The sequence below is a fragment of the Carassius carassius genome, chromosome 35, assembly GCF_963082965.1.
Source record: "Carassius carassius chromosome 35, fCarCar2.1, whole genome shotgun sequence".
Taxonomy (NCBI): Eukaryota; Metazoa; Chordata; class Actinopteri; order Cypriniformes; family Cyprinidae; genus Carassius; species Carassius carassius.
Window position 1 is genome coordinate 21,288,369 of NC_081789.1, and position 21,750 is coordinate 21,310,118.

At 36.8% G+C, this 21,750-nt stretch overlaps 1 protein-coding gene across 1 annotated transcript in view; it reads left to right on the plus strand.

The window, feature by feature from the left end:
- Window positions 1-2,374: 2,374 nt before the first annotated feature.
- LOC132116222 (retinal-specific phospholipid-transporting ATPase ABCA4-like) overlaps window positions 2,375-21,750 on the plus strand; it is a 31,234-nt gene continuing 11,858 nt past the window's right edge. The window contains exons 1-21 of the mRNA XM_059524933.1: window positions 2,375-2,518; window positions 3,058-3,170; window positions 3,408-3,501; window positions 4,079-4,220; window positions 4,304-4,443; window positions 5,226-5,353; window positions 8,154-8,351; window positions 10,664-10,753; window positions 14,082-14,322; window positions 14,416-14,555; window positions 15,551-15,667; window positions 15,794-15,991; window positions 16,839-17,044; window positions 17,130-17,306; window positions 17,505-17,727; window positions 18,826-19,047; window positions 19,179-19,383; window positions 19,463-19,543; window positions 19,614-19,829; window positions 21,356-21,533; window positions 21,617-21,748. Of these exons, the coding sequence (XP_059380916.1) occupies window positions 3,105-3,170; window positions 3,408-3,501; window positions 4,079-4,220; window positions 4,304-4,443; window positions 5,226-5,353; window positions 8,154-8,351; window positions 10,664-10,753; window positions 14,082-14,322; window positions 14,416-14,555; window positions 15,551-15,667; window positions 15,794-15,991; window positions 16,839-17,044; window positions 17,130-17,306; window positions 17,505-17,727; window positions 18,826-19,047; window positions 19,179-19,383; window positions 19,463-19,543; window positions 19,614-19,829; window positions 21,356-21,533; window positions 21,617-21,748 (3,194 nt within the window). The 5' untranslated portion in view covers window positions 2,375-2,518; window positions 3,058-3,104. The remainder of the gene's footprint in view (window positions 2,519-3,057; window positions 3,171-3,407; window positions 3,502-4,078; window positions 4,221-4,303; window positions 4,444-5,225; window positions 5,354-8,153; window positions 8,352-10,663; window positions 10,754-14,081; window positions 14,323-14,415; window positions 14,556-15,550; window positions 15,668-15,793; window positions 15,992-16,838; window positions 17,045-17,129; window positions 17,307-17,504; window positions 17,728-18,825; window positions 19,048-19,178; window positions 19,384-19,462; window positions 19,544-19,613; window positions 19,830-21,355; window positions 21,534-21,616; window positions 21,749-21,750) is intronic.

The following is a 21,750-nucleotide window of genomic DNA, read 5'->3' on the forward strand; positions in this document are numbered from 1 at the left end:
TTCAGAAACCACTGTCGGTAAACACAATCCGCCGTGCCATCAGCAGATGCCAACTAAAGCTCTATCATGCAAAAAGGAAGCCATATGTGAACATGGTCCAGAAGCGCCGTCTTGTCCTGTGGGCCAAGGCTCATTTAAAATGGACTATTTCAAAGTGGAATAGTGTTTTATGGTCAGACGAGTCCAAATTTGACATTCTTGTTGGAAATCACGGACGCCGTGTCCTCCGGGCTAAAGAGGAGGGAGACCTTCCAGCATTTTATCAGCGTTCAGTTCAAAAGCCAGCATCTCTGATGGTATGGGGGTGCATAAGTGCATACGGTATGGGCAGCTTGCATGTTTTGGAAGGCTCTGTGAATGCTGAAAGGTATATAAAGGTTTTAGAGCAACATATGCTTCCCTCCAAACAACGTCTATTTCAGGGAAGGCCTTGTTTATTTCAGCAGGACAATGCAAAACCACATACTGCAGCTATAACAGCAGCATGGCTTCGTCGTAGAAGAGTCCGGGTGCTAACCTGGCCTGCCTGCAGTCCAGATCTTTCACCTATAGAGAACATTTGGCGCATCATTAAACGAAAAATACGTCAAAGACGACCACGAACTCTTCAGCAGCTGGAAATCTATATAAGGCAAGAATGGGACCAAATTCCAACAGCAAAACTCCAGCAACTCATAGCCTCAATGCCCAGACATCTTCAAACTGTTTTGAAAAGAAAAGGAGATGCTACACCATGGTAAACATGCCCCGTCCCAACTATTTTGAGACCTGTAGCAGAAATCAAAATTGAAATGAGCTCATTTTGTGCATAAAATTGTAAACTTTCTCAGTTTAAACATTTGCTATGTTATCTATGTTCTATTGTGAATAAAATATTGGCTCATGTGATTTGAAAGTCTTTTAGTTTTCATTTTATTAAAATTTAAAAAACGTCCCAACTTTTCCGGAATTCGGGTTGTACACTGTATATGGATTATTTTTTGTTTAAAAAAAAATATAAATATATATTCTGTGTATTTTTGTATTTTTATGTTTTACTCCAAAACCAAACTGACCAAGCTGTTACAGTTGAGTATCGTCACTTTATAATAATCATAAAATGCACTTATAAGACTTTGGACAAGGGTTTTTTTTTTTTTTGCTACTGAATTGTTGTACTACATGCAGTGTTAATTTTGTTATTCAAGAACAACAAACAGGTATTTTTTATTTTTGTCTTCCTTATTTCTTTTTTTATATATACAGAAATGTTAATATTATTGTTTTTAGTCTGTTAATAGAGAGTTTTCAGAAATGCATTTTGGCCCACATAGCCTACTGTATTTAGTGTTCATATAATATTGTAACAGTTTGCCCTAAGGATTTTCTTTCCTTTTTCTTTTTTTATCATTATTTTGAATGGTTCATGTCAACAACAACTGAAATGTCAATATGATCAAAACAAGCAAGTCAAGCCAAAGCAAGTGCCTTCATTTATGAGAGTCCACTGACTGTTTGTCCAACATAAATTAGCTGGTCTAAACCACATTTTAGTCCAGTTTAAGACTCAATCAGTGTCTTTTGTAAATGACACCCATATATCTGATGTGATGATAGAAACTGATTCCTTTAAAATCATTTTTAATATGTCTTTCCTTTCTTTCAAGTGTAAAAACAGGTACATGTGAGAATACACACTTGTAACTTATTAAAACCACAGCTGATGTCAGAACTGATTTCATGTTTTTACTTTAAACTGTCTTGATCTGAAGATCCCTAAATTTGACCTATAATCCTTCCTACATCACATAATAAAATATTTGTGAATGACAAATATGATTATTGGTACATAAACAAATGTTTAAATATGATTAGCATCACTTATTATTAGTTGTTTATGCCTCATTTATTATCATAGTGCATCCTGATATAACGCATCTTGAGATATATAGCATTTATAATTGTGTATAATATTTTATGCAAATGTGTTGTAATGTTAAAGGTACCTAATTCTGAGAACGTACATGTAAATAATAATAATAATAAAAAAAAATAGCTAGTACTAAACTATGGACAGATATGCATTTTAATGTTTTAAGAGTTTTTGCATAAATGAATCGCCTAATATTGTTATGTGTGGCAGTCATTGGGGCATGTTGTCACAAAAGGAATTATTTTTTTTCCTGGACAATGTCTGTAAAAATAGCTTGCTTGCTTTCATTCTTTCTTTCTTTTTTGGTAGCCTTTCATATTTCAACTTAAGTTGTGACCCCGTTCTCCAATATATATAGTATATTTACCTCTAAAAATGAGATTCAAAATATACAACATCATATTCGCCTCCAATTGGCTGTAGTTAGGTCACAGGTACAATGAGGCATAGACTGGGCTCAGAGCACTGGCTCTTTCCCTGGTGAAAGGAGCTTAAATCAATCAGATTAGAAACCTGCTTTGTGTCTGTAGCAAACCTACAGTCGGTTGTGTAAGACGACCATGAGCTTCAGCAGATGTAAGCGTAAAAGACCGTTCTTCTCCTGAGGTGAGTTCTTCCTGTTTAATTATGTTTTACATGTGTTTTTTAGCCCTTTCCGAATGAATGGTGATTGGGTGTTACATAAAGGAGCATTCAGGCCTGTTACGTAAGAGAAGCGTGTTTGTCTCTGATATGGTGAACCGTATTGACAGCCCACACAATTCATTACTTGTCCTATTATGCCTCATGATTGGTCTTATGATCTGTCCGATACACTTTTAACTACTTCTTAGTCTATGTGTTTTTTTTGCACCTTTCTGATGGATAGAAATAAGAAACCGATTTAATCCTACATGGCTATTGGTTTTGCCCTATTGCCGTTGGGTTGCTCACTGGGGTTTGTGAGGCACTATTTTCTGTAACACTGCTTTGGAACAGTATGTATGAAGTATTACATGATGTCTTATGTGTATTATTCTTATGCTGGGATTAGATCACAGGTGCATTTGACACAAACATATATTAAAATATTTAGATATACAACCATGCTGGAATGTTTGAGATGAACTGTGCATGAGGGTTTGGTCTGTTGTTGCTTTATCCAGGTAGGGCACCTGTACGTGGCCCCCTGTGGGGGTGAAAAGCAGCGGTCATGGGAACCAACAGCCAGGTGCGGCTGCTCCTCTGGAAAAACTGGACTGTCCGCAAGAGGCAGAAGGTGAAATGTTCAGCTTGTTTTCTCATGATATGCATTGGAAATCTAGAAAATTACATTGAGTAAAAGTAAATTCCAGTCATACAATGAATATAGGGTTGAGATTTTGTTCTGGAACTCAAACAGCTTCATGTGACTAGCTGGGTACAAATCAAGGGGTTTACAGTATACCCATTGACAAAAAGGATGTTTACTGCAATCTTGAGCATTTCTAATGTATTTCCTGTATTTTCACCCCAGACGCGGCTCTTTATGGAGATTATGTGGCCTGTGGTGCTATTCATTGGACTGGTTTGGCTTAGAAAAGCGAATCCCCTTTACCGCCAACATGAATGTATGCATGCTTGAAAATAGTTTTAATAGTTATAATTAAAAACATTTGTAATAATCATATTTAATAAAAAAACAAAAAACAAACAAAAACTATTAAATAAAAAAGATAAATATTAATTAGTAAAAGTAGTTAATATTTTTGCACATTTTTTATTAAGAAAAATATATTTATATATTTGAATAATTTTATTTTAATATTTAATATTACTTTATATTTATTTATATTATATTATATTATATTATATTATATTATATTATATTATATTATATTATATTATATTATATTATATTACTATTACTATTATATAATATATATCATTTTATATCATTAAATACATTTGTAATAATATATATATATATATATATATATATATATATATATATATATACACACTAAAAATAATATATATTTGTATAATTTTTATTTTTATATATTATATCTTTAATGTCATTATTTATTTATTTATAACATTTCCAGTGTCGTATTCAAAGAGCAGCAAGTTCCCATTGATGCTAGGTGATGTTTGTGATGCATATGCTCCTTTGTTGGCAATAATAACCAGTTTTCTCCATCTTAGGTCACTTCCCGAACAAAGCCATGCCCTCCACTGGCATCCTTCCATGGATCCAAGGTATCTTCTGCAATGCCAACAACCCCTGTTTCCAGCACCCGACGCGTGGAGAGTCTCCAGGCCTGGTGTCCAACTACAACAACTCAATGTGAGTTGATTTGCGTGTACAGACAATGCATATGAACTAGTCCTCCATCGCTCTAATACATACACTCACCCCTCTCTGTTCAGACTGGCTCGGTTTTGGGTGGACGCACAGGAGCTCCTGTTTGAAGATACAGAGTTTCTGCAGTTGGGACGATTATGGCGGGAACTTGTGGCCATGAGCAACTTCATGGACACCCTACGGACAAATCCTGATCTGATCGCGGGTCAGCAAACCTCAGTTTCCCAGCCTTTCCTTCACTGTTTACACCACACTCTCAGATTACATCACAAGTTCAATCTGCCTTGAAGAGGTCCTTTCATGGGGAATGCTAAGAAGCTTATGCTCCTTCCATAGTATTATTTTTAGAGAAAGCACTTCCATCTTCCATTTGTTTACCTCTTGATGGGACACACAAATAGAAGTTGTCTGGGTTTGAATCAGACATTCCTATGCAGACAGCCCTAATGGGCCTGTTCTTGCTAAAAAAAAAAAAAAACGCCTTTGGCCATCATCAGAATGTTATAGATTGTCTTCCAGTGATTGACGACATGTAGGATTGTCCAAAGCATTATGGTGAAAACCTTTGGTTCCTGGCAGAAGAAACTGTCTTTTGCTCAGACCTACGTGCAGCAGATTGCGTTCAAAGTACTAATAGCTCCATGACCCTTGAGAAAAAAGACCCATGACTTTGTTTTTGTGTCGTGTGAAAGAGTCTCTGGCTCCTCTAGGTTCCTGGCACTGATTCACACCAGAATCCCTCTCCTCTTTCACCCCCTCTTCTCTGTTTCTTTTAAAAATAAGCATAGAAAGAGAGATATCTTGGCCAAATTTCAGCAGGCCAATGGATGCCTGGAATACCAGAGCTGTTGTCTATCTGTTTGTCTCATCTGAAGGATTGTCATGCTGCTGAAATCCTTCCAACTGAGCATCTCTTAAGTGTTGTAGAGTAGCATTCTTTCATCTTATTGAAATCCTGTTCACACGTTTTCTTCATTTCATCTGCAGGTCGAGGTGTGAAAGTGGAGGATATTTTGAAGGACGATGAAACTCTCACTTCATACCTGCTCAGAGATGTTCCTCTCACAGAATCTGTGGTAGATCAGCTGGTTCGTTCACAGATCCGCCCTGAACAGGTGAACTATGCTGTTTTATACATATCGGAAACCAAAAAAATCATTTTTTCCTTAATTTTCCACTAAACATTTAAACATTTTAAGTAGAAAACAGGGCTATTTTTCTATAAAATGTGGGAGATTTTATTCATCAGTATTAGTTAATATGTTGGATATTTAATTGTGCAAGTTCATTTCACCCTATTTTTACATAACGCTTATCTTTGTCAGCATTTAACAGTGAAGGACCCAATTATCCAACATAGTATTTGAAGGCATAAGACATTTCTTATGATTATTTTTGCAGCAAATAGGACAATGCCGTTAGTTTTAACCTTTTTATTAACAGAATATGAATATGTATATTAATAATATGAAAATGTATATTAATATTAATTAATAATATGAAAATGTATATTAATAATATATTAAATAATTTATTTTTTGGTTAAAGATTCTAATTCTGTATGTTTTTCAATAAAAATGACTGTTCTTGAGGGGAAAAATAAATGGGATTCATATTCATTTTATTTATTGTTTTCTTATTTTTCTGTTTTTGTGTGATTTTAAGTTTTAATTCAATATAAAATAATTTTAAATCTAATAATTAATAACCTTTAGCTAAACAAATATTGATAAGATTTTTTGTGTGTGTTTTTCTTTGATTTTTTTATGTTTTATTATGTTTTGATTTAATTTCATTTGAATAAAATGTTTATTTAATTTGAATGTATCTATACAAAATAGAAGTGATTTATTAAGGCAAAAGCAAATAAAATGTTATTGTATATTTTATGAAACTAATAATTGTCTCATTATCTGTATTTCACAAAACTGTAATATCGCTGCGTCCTTAATTAGCACTATTTACAGTAAGCCTCTGAGATCCCAGAGAGGTCGCTGATCCGAAGAAGCCTTTTTTGTGATTGTCTAATTAAGTCGTGAATGATAAGCAGATTGACTTCGTCGCCGAGACAAAAATTAATCTGCTTTCTGTGCATGTAAATAGACTTTGTTGGTGGACTTGAATGTCTCTGTTTGAGACTGAGAGAGAATCTTGGCCGGTTCTCAAGTGCCCGTTTGTTCATCATCAGACTGCATGTTTGGGTTTCTCAGCACTTTGTGATGTATATATTTGTCATCCCAGGCCCCTGCAACTAATCAGACCCCCAGAGACTCTGGTCAAACCTGGCCCCCATGTTACCCAGCGCGAGATTCTTGGTGGGTTTATTTTTCAGTGCGAACAATGCATGGATGGTGGTTTGCACAAGGCCGCATCTCCTTTGATCTCAAGGGCAGCATTGAGGAGGTGGTCCAGAGGAAATGATAGTATGAACACATCAGGGTCCGAGTCACTTTCATATGGAAATGTAAGGGAGAGGAATGCAAGGCATTTTGAAGGCTTTCTCAGAGGTGCTGCCAGTCAGCCAGCAGGGGCGTACAGAGCCAGATGGAATGTTCTGGTTGGATAAGTCCCTAGCTAATGAAAGCAAGAAAGAGAGAGGAACACAGGGAGAAAGAAAGCTGGATGCATGAAGCTGGAGGTTTTCCAGTTGGGTTTTTGCACACTGATTTGGAGTCATAGCTTGAATCCATGTTTCATCCAAGTGCACATCTCATTGCTGAGGCAAAGAGACACTTTGAGCTTTTAAACACCATTTCTCGGTAAGGGAAACAAGTGTGAAGGACATATATATATATATATATATATATATATATATATATATATATATATATATGAAATATATACTGTATATATACATTTATAGATGTAATACATTTATAGATGTAATTTATTCCTGTGATATAAAGCTTTCAACATCATTACTCCAGCCTTCATGTCACATGATCTTTATGAAATCATTCAAAATATGATTTGGTGCTCAATAAACATTTCTTAGTATTTTCAATGTTGAAACAGTTGTTCTGCTTTTTTTTTTTTCTTTTTTTTTATGGTAACCTTGATATTTTAAAGATTCTTTGATAAATATAAAGTGAATAGAAAACATTTATTTGAAATAGAAATATTTTGCAATATTAGAATTATTACTGATATTAGAGATATTACTGTCACTTTTAATCCGTTTAATGTGTCCTTGCTGAATAAAATGATGCCACATTTTTGAACATTTTAATTTAGCTCTTATTCAAATTATGCATTACATACACCTATTTAAAATTATACGTGACTTCTCCTGTATATATTACACACATACAGATGGCGGATTAAGGTTTTTTTTGTGTGTGTGATTTACACCGATGACTAAAGGTGCTTCAGGATGTCTTGGGATGTTAATAATTTCCTCCAATTTTGTTGCCATCCTCTTAAATTCTGCCCCTTCCTCGAGTTGAAATGCTATTCCATGGGGAACTTGAAAGTGTTCTTTTAAAGATGTTTGATTGAAGATTGAACACATGTTTGCTAATTGTTAATGCTAATATGTGTTTCTAGGGCCACCATAAAATTAGCCTTGATGCTAATCGCATTGGTGTCTCTTTTTCAGCATTTTGGGTGCTAGTATCTTCAGTCATGCGATTAAGTCAGTATAAGTGTTGCTAAAAACAACACTAATAAAGTATAATAGCAACTTATTGGTATTTTAGGTTTGATATTTATTTTATATGAACTCTAGACTGAATAAATCACTCTTTACTGTTCATTATTTGTATTCTAGAAACATTTTACTACTGCTGAGTGTTAAAGTCCAGCTCAGACTTACACAACAGCATTAACTCCCCTCACCTCTTAATCTGTTCATTCTGTTTTTCACTGTCTGTCACTCTCTCTCTCTCTCTCTCTCTCTCTCTCTCTCTCTCTCAGTTTGCATATGGAGTTCCTGATCTCCATCTGAAGGACATCGCCTGCAGTCAGACCTTTCTTGAGCGTTTTCTTATTTTCCCGAGCCGTTGGGGCCTGTATGCCGTGCGCAATGCCATGTGTGTTCTCACCCCGCAGCGTCTTCAGATCATTGAGGACAAATTCTACGCCAGTCTTGACTTCTTCAAACTTTTCCGCTTGGTTAGTCCACACTCAATCCAACCACTAATAATATCTGTTAGTGCTGGAAATGGGTTTGGGTGTAGAGGAAGTGATGACACAGACAGCTATGCCAACTACGAGGGAAGTCATAAGAGCTCTTGTTTTGGGTGGAGGCAACAAAGAATTATGGGTTAGGATTTAGTACACACTGAAAAAGACCAGTTTAAAATGACTGTCCACTGACTCATGTCATTTAAAACCTGTATGGCTTTCTTTCTTCTGTGAAACACTAAAGAAGATACAGTATTTTGAAGAATATTATCGAAATATTGGTTCCCTTTGACTTCTTATGGATGGACAAAAAATTCAATGTGAGTCAGAACGGTTTGGTAATCAACGTTCTTTAAAATGTCTTATTGTGTGTTCCACAGAAGAAAGAAAGTCATACAGGTTTGGAGCTATGGCAGATTTTTGGGCTGCAGAATGCTTTTTTGCGTATAAAAAAACGAAACAAAAAAAAAAAACAAGAAAAAAAACCAACCCATGCTAAGTACTGTATGTCATTTGACTTTGCAAAATGCAAGGTCTAGAGACACATTTTTAAAAGATGAACTCTAATTCATCAGCAGGATGTTTTAAGAACAGGTTTTTTGCAACATGTGCAAAAGACATGAGATGCAAATATGTTCATCTAGTGCATGTTTACAAAGAAAGACGGTGGAAAAGCAGTACAGTGCAATGCAAAAACAGGTTCCCTAAGTCTGCATTAATTTCCATGCAGGTCTTGCCCGGTTTATGATGGTCTAGCATGTTGATCACCAGCAAAACAATGCTGGTAAAGATGATGACTGATTGATTGAAATAGATGGGATTCATTTATGCTTACTTTATAATAAAAAATAATGTTTCACTAAAGACAATTTATATTTGGGCTTGTAAATAATATTGAAAAGGATCCCATATTCGAAAACATTAAAAAAGATCAAAATTTAGCTTTTTGTTTCATTTTATTATAATTGAAACTGAAAAATTAAATAAAAATAATACTAATTATTGATTGTGGCATTTTGTTAACATTTTATTATTCAAAATTCTTGTTTTGTACGTGAAACTGAAAACAGGAAGACTGACAACTAATTAGAGCATTTAATTATCATTTTATTATTTTAAATTCAGTCATTTGTAAATGAAATTGCAAACAGGGAGATTGATGATAGCAAAAGTAAGTGCTCATTTATGTGCTTCCTGTTTGATGAAAGCTCCCGAATTCTCGCAGAGTTAGTAACCAAACCCCACACACCCTTCCTGGTTGTTCTTGGTATTTTATGGTCTCAGAATGAGTGCGGGGAGAGGACAGAGGGGCGTTAGCCTGAACCACCAGATCGGTGTTAGTGGAGTGAACTGACTTGGCCTATTTCAGTAATGAGATTACAGTCAACACACTTCTACTGGACTAAACCCTGTGAGAGCTTTAAAGAATAACACAAAGAGTCTGTACCCTTGGTCGCCATGTTTTTGCCAAGTAAGACATCTTTAGAACATTTACATGAAGACCTTAATGTGGATTCATTTGGTTTACTCTTTTATCCAAAGCCATTGTGTTATTAGCAGCACTGACTTCGTTTTTTGTTGAAATGTCAGTCATATGCAAAGACTGGTGTCTAGAACAATATAAAACAATATAAAACTAAAACTCTGATAGGAAGGAAGTCTCATATTTGGGTTGCTTCTGTGACACCCACACGCCATTTCCTGAACATGGTCCATCCTGATCCATTGTAGAGTAGCTGGGCAGCCCCTGGAAGAAATATTATTTCTGGAAGTGGTACATCTCGGAAGACAGGATGTGAGCAACATGCTAGGGCTGTCACGGTGAAGGAATTTCCCAATAGCGCGATATGTGGTATTATCATCATATAGGTATATATTTGTGACTGTTACAGTGTATGTAAATAAATATTCCTTAACAGCCTGATGTAAAATATTTAATATTTACATTTAAACATTTTTCTTTATAAAAAAACGACACATACATAATCAAGTAAACCAAAGTTGCTCAGTCCACTAAGTGCTCATATTGAAATGATAACTTTCCTCTATAATTAACAATCCCAAAAAAAGTGGGACATTTTTAAATGATACTAAAAGACTTTTCATTTGCTAAAAAAAAAATTACTTATCGTTGACTGACAAAACATCCCAAACAATGATAATTGTCTTTCCAAAAAAATCTTAAACACTTGCTGGCAATGTCATTAGGATATATTGAATGTATTTTACTTCTATATGTCTATGCCATCGACCTTGACTAATATAGATGGTCACATATCCTTTTCTCCTCTCATTCCCAGCTTCCTCTGGTTCTTGATAACTACTCCAATGGACTCAACCTGCACTTCTGGGCCCAACTTCTGCCTGCTGTATCTGAGAAGCTGAAAGCAGTACGTATGAGGTCCTCTAAAAATGTAACTGTATTTTTAGCGATCAGGAAATCACGGTTTCCTCCGCCTGGCTTTTTACGCAAACATAAGGATATGGAGATAACATTCCTGTGTCTGCGGAAACCTAATTCCAGCTGCTTCTCAGTCAGATTGTCACTGTAAATAAACCTGAGGTTCAGATGTGGTTAATTCATATTTTACACCCTGCCAAAATATGAGGAAACGCCTCACAGACAGTACAGTAGACATCAATGTGTGATGGTTAAATGGTGTCAGTGTGCTTGCAGTTCTACAGTGAGGGACTTCCTGTCGGTGTGGCTGGTCTTTTGTCTGTCGCCCGGCTGAGAGGGACCTCGACGCCAGTTACTCATTTTCTGAATTCCTTTTCAGTCATGATCTCTGTGCCGTGGGCCAGATGTGTTGAGACCAACGTTATGAAAAGACTCTAGGAACTTACAGTATCCTGTTTCCGAAAATATACCTTGTGCGGAAACAAATATGCATTTTGCAGAGCTGGCTTTTGTTTGAAGGAGTTTGTATGATTCAATTGATCTGACGTTCCCTAGACGCTGTTTTCTCTTTTTTCTACCCCAGAAGCTCAGATTATGTATCATGTATCTGTAGGCTTTGATGTGTTTTAGTTTAGAGAATAATAGACTTTCCCACACAGAGGCATTTTAGGTTGATGCCAAAAGGTTTGTTTTGCTTTTTTGACTCCATGACAGATTAGAAATTCATATTTCCTACCAATGACATTTCTTGCCTTCCATCAGTATCGGAGCAATAAAGCGTGCCCAAATTTTGATACTCTTTTTTTATATATATATTGTTTTCGATATACAGTACAGACCAAAAGTTTGGAAACATTACTATTTTTTAATGTTTTTGAAAGAAGTTTCTTCTGCTCATCAACCTGCATGATCCTTTAGAAATCATTCTAATATGATGATTCATTATCAAAGTTGGAAACATTTCTGCTGCTTAATATTTTTTCAGAACATGTGATAGTTTTTTAGGATACTTTGATGAATAAAAAGTAAAAGAAAAGTAAAAAAAAAGTACTGGTCAGTAATTTGGGGTCAGTAATTTTTTTCTTTCTTTTTTGTTTTTAAATAAAATCAATACTATTATTCAGCAAGGATGTGTTAAATTGATAAAAAGCGATAGTAAAGAAAATATATTATTAGAATATATATTATTAGAATTTTTTGTTGTTGTTGAATAAATGCAGTTCTTTTTAACCTTTTATTCATCAAATATATTAGACAGCAGAACTGTTTCCAACACTCATAATAAATCAGAATATTAGAATGATTTCTAAATGATCATGTGATAGACTGGATGTCACATGTGACACTGAAGAATGGAGTAATGATGCTGAAAATTCAGCTTTGCATCACAGGAATAAATAATTTTTTTAAAGGATATTCAAATAGAAAACTATTATTTTAAGTTGTAATAATATTTCACAATATTATTGTTTTTTCTGTATTTTTGATCAAATAAATGCAGGCTTGATGAGCAGAAGAAACTTCTTTCAAAAACATTAAAAATAGTAATGTTTCCAAACTTTTGGCCTGTACTGTACATAAATAAATACATAATCTTTACCTCCAGAACAGAGACATTCACATGTTGATTCATGTGAAATAAAGAGCTGTTTGTCACTGACAAATAATAGAATATTTGTAAATTTTGTTTTCGGAATTGTATAGCTAAATATCCACCTCATCCAACGCTCTTTTTGTTTTCTGCCTTATCTGTTATAAAATATCCTGTTATTATTTCAGTGAACTGTTGCAAATGATTCAGTGCGTGAGTGAACTGTCCTAATGAATCAAACGGAATTTCCTGTTTGTCCAATTACTGTAGATCAAAAGAGTGATTCATTTGTGAATCTGGCTTCACTAGTCTTCGCTAAACAGCTGATAGAAATGATTTGATTGCTGAAATATGATAAGAAATGTTGTCAGAAGAAAAAAAAGATTTTCAGTTTATTATACAAGAATTTTCTCGATGCCTTTGTTGTAAGCTGTAGAGATTGCTGCAATTTTGGTAACAATCACTTTATAAATGTTTTAGCACAACAGCTATAGCTGAGTTATTTGTTATTGTTCTATAAGTTTGAAGTAATTGTATCTAAAGGGGCCTTGAAATGTTTTTAAGTTAAACATACAGGATATGAATGTCATTGTATTGGATAAAAAATATCCAAACCAGTGTCTGCAGCTTTACTTTTCAAAACTGTTTTTTTGTGTGATTTTAAATGGTCCTGTATGGACTATCAAGTGTAACCTTGCTCATTTAGTGGACTAAAGGAATTAACAAGGTACAAAATGCAGAATTTCATGCAAAAATGCAGTTATTTTTTCTTCATTTCATACAGAAAGACAGTGACATTTGCGTTTGAATTTTTGCACAAAATTCTGAATCAAAAATGAATTTGTGCACCAAATTCCCTTGCTTTGGTGTACACAAAGGTGAATACTTTCCATTTCTTGAATGAAAAGTATACATTTAACAAACAGGAACCCTTTTGAGGATGTGCACTATGTACAATATGCATGTCACATTATGTAGAAGTCATGCATATTTAATTGACAGAATGTTCATTTTAACATGAACTACTGGTTTCGTCTGGTCAGAGGAGAACTGGCCCCCCAACTGAGCCTGGTTTCTCCCAAGGTTTTTTTCTCCATTCTGTCACCGATGGAGTTTCGGTTCCTTGCCGCTGTCGCCTCTGGCTTGCTTAGTTGGGGTCACTTCATCTACAGCGATATCGTTGACTTGATTGCAAATAAATGCACAGACACTATTTAACTGAACAGAGATGACATCACTGAATCCAATGATGAACTGCCTTTAACTCTCATTTTTGCATTATTGACACTGTTTTCCTAATGAATGTTGTTCAGTTGCTTTGACGCAATGTATTTTGTTTAAAGCGCTATATAAATAAAGGTGACATGCATACAGAAAACATTTTAAGGACAAAATTGCAATTCGGGGGCCACAAAATGCCTTTCAAAAATGACTTTTTAATGAATGTATTAACTATGGACATGTTCTCCATGTTCCAAGATTGACAACCATTAAATTATCATAATTTTACATTTGTGCCGAACGTTTTTGGGAAATTCGACCTTGTGCTTCAAAACAAAAAGAAAACATTGTAATGCACTGACTTTCATGCATTATGCATGCAATGTGCCTAAAGAATCTGAATAATTTTGGGGCCACAATATTCTCAAAACTCATGTTGAAATAATGTTTTTAGAAAATTTAGAAAAAGACATTTAGTTAATTCAAAACTTTTTTTCCTCAACAGCTGTTTGAAAGACCTAGCTCTCGAGACCTGTTGGAAGTGGTTTCTCCGCTGCTTCAATCCCATGATTCCCCATCTTTCAGCCAACTCATGGCCGCCACCTCCAGTTTATTCTGTGGCTACACTGAAGGGGCCTTTTCCAGGGTCACCTCCTTCAACTGGTACGAGGATAACAACTACAAAGCCTTTTTGGGCATCAACAGCACACGGGGAGAGGGGAAGTACAACTATGATCACACGGCCAGTGAGTACCGTACTGTACACTTCAGTACTGATAGAGAGGAAAAGCGGAGAAGAGAATGTTCTCGTGTTTCTCATAACTCCATTTCTCTTTCAGCTCCATTCTGTAATGACCTCATGAAGGATTTGGAGTCCAATCCGGTCACAAGGATTGTGTGGAGTTCAGTCAAGCCTTTCCTGATGGGCAAAATCCTGTACGCTCCCGATTCCCCTGCTGCCAGACAGATCATTAAAAACGTAAGAGAAAAAGCTCCTCTTTGACTACACGCACACCTGGAACAACAGCAGATGAGTGCATTAATGCAATGGCTAATCTCGCTCCGGGCTTGTCAGATAAATCAGCACATTGCTGCAGACATGTCAGCGGGTTAGCCAGAGGAGAAATGACGCAGGTCTAACGGGTTCCCATAGAGGCTACGTGTGTTTTCGGAACATACGACCCAGCTGACTGACTTTTGCTCCATTCAATTCTTATGTAAGCAGGACTGCAGGTTTTTCGGCTGGGTGCTTTGTAAATGAGTTTCCTCTCTTAACACTAATAGTGAACCCTTAGCATTCCTGTGGCTCAAAAATTTGAGGATAGTTTTATCAACACCAAGTTGCTAGCAGCTGATCAACTATACCTTAAATGCCATGTAAATCACTTTGGATAAGTAGTCGCTTTTATGTATTTGGCATCTGAAAGTCTAATGTACATACATTATATTTTATATATATATAAATGTTGATGTTCTTATCCATGGCAACTTACAGTACTGTATTTTTACTTACAGGGTTAATCAGACTTGAGTAATTTTGTTCAAGACCACAATGGTGTTATTAATCAAATGTAAATGTGAATCTTTACCTTGTGCATCTTACAATTAGAAAAAAAAAAAACAGAGAGTGAAAGAGTGATAGAGAGTGAGAAGGAGAGTAAGGAGGGAGATAAGGCTTTTGCCCCTGTTCAGGTGTGGACACGCTTGGCATGGGCACTGGGCCATGGCTGTGGTCCCATCAGATCAGCTTTATAGGGCTTCAGTTTCTCTGTTTATGCAGAAGGGCTTTCAGTGGGACTGTGTAAACTGCTCCTGGTGGGAATTCAGTCATTCTGTGGTCAAACTCATTGTTCTGTCTTTATTGTTACTGTGCCATTGAATGCTTAACAAACAGATTATTTCATTTGTTCCTGCCTACTTTCTTTGAATGCATCTGAACTATGTAAGTTTGTGTATTTGTGTGTCTTAATCCAGGCAAACACCACCTTTGAGGAGTTAGAAAGACTTAGGAACATGGGTCGGGCCTGGGAGGAGGTGGGCCCACAGGTGTGGAGCTTCTTTCAGGATGGTGTACAAATGAACATGCTTCGGGTAAAAACACTGTCTCTTAAACTTTCTTTGAAAAGATGGCACCAATCCATGAGATTTATTCATTTTTAGTGAAGTATTTCATGCAATGTTTCATTCAATTCCATAATATTGTGCTTTGTATTTCAGGACTCCATCAGAAATCCCACAGTGATGGATTACATCAACAAAGGCCTTAAAGACACTCCATTCACTGGCCAACACATCCTTAACTTCCTGTACAATGGCCCTGAGGAGGATCGAGACCAGCACATGCCTAACTTTGACTGGCGGAACATCTTTAACCTGACTGACCAAATTATTCGCCTTATAAACCGATATGGAGAGGTATAAAAAAGCATACATTTGCTTGAATTAGTTTGCACCATACAGTATACAGTAAATATCTGCAGTCAGCAGTATGCTTGCATTTTTAGTACAACCATCAAGTCAGACTTTCCAAATTCACTTGTCATTTAGTCCTTCAAAAGAGACACAGATCTGCTCAGAGGCTGTGAAAAGCAAGCGGTCACTCTCAGCCGGCTCTGCCTTTCTTATGTCAAGTGTAACAAAGAAAAGCATTTGATTTTTCACTGAGAGTTTGCCAGTGTTGGAGAGCTCTTTAATGGTAGAATTCAATGCTGAATGCCTTCAATACAAATCAGGGTGAGCTTAAGGCAGCCTGTGCCAGCCAGAGCAGGACCTCTGCTATCTAAACTGTGTGTCTTTAGTCTTTGTCTCTGTCTCAGCTAGCAGCTCTTGAGGAGTGACAGACAAACCCAACGAATGAGTCCAATTCGATACAGCTGTCAGTCTACTCGGCCTACACAAAGAGAAAGCACAGGCTGGTTTATGGCAGTGCATACCATCCACATGGAGAACAATGTCTCCAAGATCTCAAATAGACTCCCACCATCCTACGCCAAGCTCAAAACAAATTAATACCAAACAATTCAATTAAGTCTTTTTGGATAGTAGTTTTGTGTCTGATGCAGATCTAAAACAGTGGAACAGTTTGATCGGATTCATTTTGACATCCAGCACTGTCATGAAAACATGATCTTATTAGTAATTTAATTTTCCATTAGGTTCATCCAGGAATGTTGAAATTTACAGAGTTAATAGGTTGATTTTGTTTGTAATCAGTTACAGTTACAATATAATCACTTACTGTATATGTCCCCTGTGTTTACAGTGTCTAGTCCTGGACAAGTTCTCTGCCATTTCTGATGAGGACCAGTTGACCCATCGAGCGCTGAACCTTCTTGGAGAGAGCAAGTTTTGGGCAGGGCTGGTATTTGTTGACATGTACTCCTGGACCACCAAGGTGCCCCCTCATGTTAAATTCAAGATCCGCATGGACATTGATGTCGTGGAGCGAACAAATAAGATCAAAGACAGGTCTGTCTGTAACCAGTGCTGAGCCATTCCTCAGATCTTGATTTTCCTTACATTTATTTCACTGCATATCCTCTCCTCTGATCAGATACTGGGATCCAGGGCCTAGGGCTGATCCCATGGATGATCTGCGGTATATATGGGGAGGATTTGCCTACCTGCAGGATATGATAGAACATGGGATTATAAAGACCCACACAGGGAAAGAATGGCCTTTAGGAGTCTACCTGCAGCAGATGCCCTATCCCTGCTATGTGGATGACCTGTGAGTATCACACTCAGTATTTTTAACATTTATAGATAGTAATGCATAATATATCTGGACTATATTGGTATCTGATAGAATATGAATATTGTTGCATCCATGTTTTATGCACATAAATTAGTTTTTTTTTCAATGTTCAATTATCATTCTTCTTTAATCAATGATCTGTCTTCTCCTCATTGATGACACATGCTATAGCTTCATGCTCACTCTGAACCGCTGCTTTCCGATCTTCATGGTGTTGGCCTGGGTCTATTCTGTCTCTATGACGGTGAAGAGCATTGTGCTGGAGAAGGAGATGAGGTTGAAAGAGACTCTGAAGGCCATGGGTGTCACTAACCGTGTGCTCTGGTGCACATGGTTCATCGACACCTTCTTCATGATGGCCTCCAGCACAGCCCTGCTTACTCTTATTATCATGGTAAGAGATGGTGTCCAAAACCCCTTAGACCACCTATGACCAGTAAAACAGTGTTTTTGTTCTTTCATTTTTGCATTAAAATAGTGGTTAAATAACAAAAGGTTGTTGGTTCCAGTTCTAAAAGGTTATCCATGAACCTTTACCGCTATGTCTTTTAAGAAAAATGGGCGTTCTCCCTATAAAATGTTATTTTAAGTGGCTTTCAACTACAGTGTGAGCAAAACTGATAAGCTACAAGATTTTCTATTTTCAGATTACTATACTGACCTCTTGTGGCGACAATCATAAATTACATTTGACGATGTACTAGTTTAGACATTTCTATTTTAAATCAATTCTGTTCTTTTTAACTTTCCATTCATCAAAGAATCTTGAATCAAACAACCAGCATATTAAAATGACATATGAAGGATCATTTTACACTTAAGACTTGAAAATTCAGACTTGCCATGCAAGAAAAAAACTAAACTTTGAAGTTAGCTTGACAAAGCTATGAAAATTAACCATGGTTGTATTGTAGTTAAAGTGTAGTAACCATGTTTTTGGGGGGTTTTGATTATCATTAGTAGAACCACAGTTTTACTACTACCATGGTTAATTTGTGGTTTCCATGGTTTAACTATAGTTACCTTTTTTTTCTTTCGTTTTATTTGTGGCAAAAGCATGGTTAAGGGTTTATCTGAAAGTTTAAAGTTTGATGATTAGCTCCATAGCTGAAGTAAGAAAAAAAAGCCAGCGATATGTTTCTAGTATTGTTTTAATATTTGGCTAACATGCTTTAGCATGTTGCTAACATGTTTTAAACATGTCTTAAAATAATGTTAGCATACTTTTGAATGTTTCAGCTCATTGATAACTTTTAGCACACTGCTAGCTTGTTTTAACACAATGCTAACATGTTTTTATTACAATGCTAGTCTGTTTTTAGCATGTTTTATTACGTTTCTTGAAAGCTTAAGCTTAACAAGACAAGTTAATGTTTGAAATTTGGTTTAATCTCAAATAGTAGATCGGTATGTGGCTTTGTCAATAAGCCAACATAGTTACATTTTAAAATACTTGTAAAGAATATAAAAGGACCTCTTTGTTTTCTCACAGGGAGGAAAAGTGCTGAACTACAGCAATCCCATCATCCTCTTCCTATTCCTGCTCACTTTCACCACAGCAACCATCATGCAGTGCTTCCTCATGAGTGTGTTTTTCAACAAGGCTAACCTGGCAGCAGCCTGTAGTGGAATCATTTACTTCACCCTGTACCTGCCGCACATAGTCTGCTTTGCCTGGCAGGACCGCATCACCAAGGATATGAAAATCATGGCGGTGGGTCACATGATTTCACTTCCCTGTACAATCTGAGCAAATGCTATACAAAACTTCTTATAAAGGTTATAAATTTGATAATGCAATACACTTTTATTAAGAAAACTCTAAAATTGTTTATTGTGCATCAGAGTTTGATGTCCCAGGTGGCTTTCGGCTTTGGGACAGAGTACCTGTCCCGTTACGAGGAGCAAGGTCTTGGTCTGCAGTGGGATAACATCCAAACCAGCCTTTTGGAGGGCGACGAGTTTTCCTTTCTCATCTCAATAATAATGATGGTATTGGATACGGTCCTTTATGGCGTTCTCGCATGGTACCTCGATAATGTTTTCCCAGGTAAACTGTTGTATATTCAAGTTTATTTGATAATAAAAATACACCGGATCGTAATGACGTAGCTTGTGTTTATCAACAGGCCAGTATGGTATTGGTCGGCCTTTTTACTTTCCAATCCAGCCTTCTTATTGGTTAAACCGACCTGAGCCACTAAAACAAGGTGAGTGACTTTTTGACTTATTATAAGTGATGGCATCAACTTTTTTATTGACTAATCTTTCTTTACACAGTTCCTGGAAAGCCAGTAGTGGAGAAACCTGCTTTTGATAATCTGGTGAACCACACAGATGAGAAGGCAGAGAACCAAACAGCACCCGAAAAACCTCCGGAGCCGCCAGGGTCCTGCAAACATAAAGACATACGGGAGAAACTAGAGAAAGAAAAAGGACTCCAGAGGGCTGATGAAGAGGAAACGACCAACAAGAGCATGAACACAGACTCATCAGGTGTGTTGTAAATGCTACAAAAACACAACTTAAGCCAGCCTAAGGTGGTTTGCTGGTCTTCTCTTGTTCCTCAGGCATTGTCTGCCTGGTTTGGTTAAGTCTAGGTCAGCTATTCCATATAAACTGTCTATCTTAACACCAACTGGTTCTGTTGGTTATTGCTGTTGTTATAGATTATTGCTGCTGTTGCTGCTGCTGCAAAGCAAATACAGGAACTGGCTACTGCCAAAACATATGACGATACAGTGGTGTGAATATTGGCTGCACAAATACCACATATATTAACCTGTATCAGATCTATACAGGTGGAGCTGGGGAAGGTGGAGGCTTTCAGAGGAACTCTGAATGTGTGCTGTGAACTGCTTTCGAGAATGCTAACCAGCCATTTAAAAGTAAAGCAGTAAGTTCATTGGCTAGGTATGCAACATGAGCCAATCAGCTTGTTGGGTTGTGGGTGAAGTAGGTGAATTTTTCTTTAAAAATGGCTTTATTATCTATCAGGGGAAACCTTTCATTCTACAGCATTTTGTAAAGGAGCCTATTATAACAAACATGAAGCTGATGCTTCTCTTCTTACTCTTGGAAAAGATCCCATCAGATGTATTCACAGAACTAACCAGGCTTATCTGCTTGACTAGAGCGCAGGCATCCAGTAGGTTTCTTGGCTTTGAACTGATGGAGCCCCATGGGAGTAATTACTAGAGTCTTAGTTTCGCTGGTGTTTTCCATCAGCACTTGCAAGCTGTCTTAAGTTCAAGCGCACTGTAAAAGGTGGTGCCAGGCATGTGTGCTCAAGCACACATGTGCACTAATATAATCACACTTGATGCAAAAACACACCTCTGTCTGTGCCCTTTGTGGGAAGCCGGTGGCCTTGTGTCTGTTTGCATGGCTGGCAGGTTGAAATCCGGGTTTCTGTTAGTTTCTGTTAATGGATATTAGAAGCGTTAGACATGTTTATTCCATCACTGTGACAATGACATGAAAAAAAGTGATGTGACATACAGCCAAGTATGGCGACCCATACTCAGAATTCGTGCTCTGCATTTAAACCATCCAAACTGCACACACACACCGTGAACACACACCTGGAGCAGTGGGCAGCCATTTATGCTGCGGCGCCCGGGGAGCAGTTGGGGGTTCAGTGCCTTGCTCAAGGGCACTTCAGACGTGGTATTTCTGGCCCGAGACTCAAACCCACAACCTTAGGGTTAGGAGTCAAACTCTCTAACCATTAGGCCACGACTTCCACCAGAGACATTCCTTTCACCTCAAGATTCAAGGTGTAAACACAGCATTTCCTAACAGCCATGGTTTTAAACAAAATAATCATTACTTCATGTTTTTTTCACACATTTTATTACTTATTATATATAAATAATATTTAATATATTTTACATTTTATATATTTAAAATAATTGTATTTTTGTTCCCTCTTTCTATTTTTATTTTATAGATCTCACATTTCATTTATTTTTTTATACATTCTATATCATATCTTTCCTATTTCTGTTTCTTGCCTCCAGGAAGGCTATTTTTCGAGCCTGAACCATCAGGTTTGGTGGTTGGAGTTTGTGTGGAGAACTTATATAAGATGTTCAGCGGCAGCTCTAGACCTGTTGTGGATGGTCTTAGTATCACCTTCTACGAGGGTCAGATCACTGCTTTCCTTGGTCACAACGGTGCAGGAAAAACCACGACCATGTATGTATCCAAAACCCAGCGAGATAGATCTTTGTTTGTCTATGGGAATGTTATACATAGAAGTTTTCTCCTCTTTCCCACAGGTCTATTCTCACTGGCATGTTCCCTCCCACATCTGGCACAGCATATATTTATGGGAAAGACATCCGAACTGATATGGATGCTATTCGTAAATCTCTGGGAATGTGCCCCCAACATAACATCATCTTTCACCAGT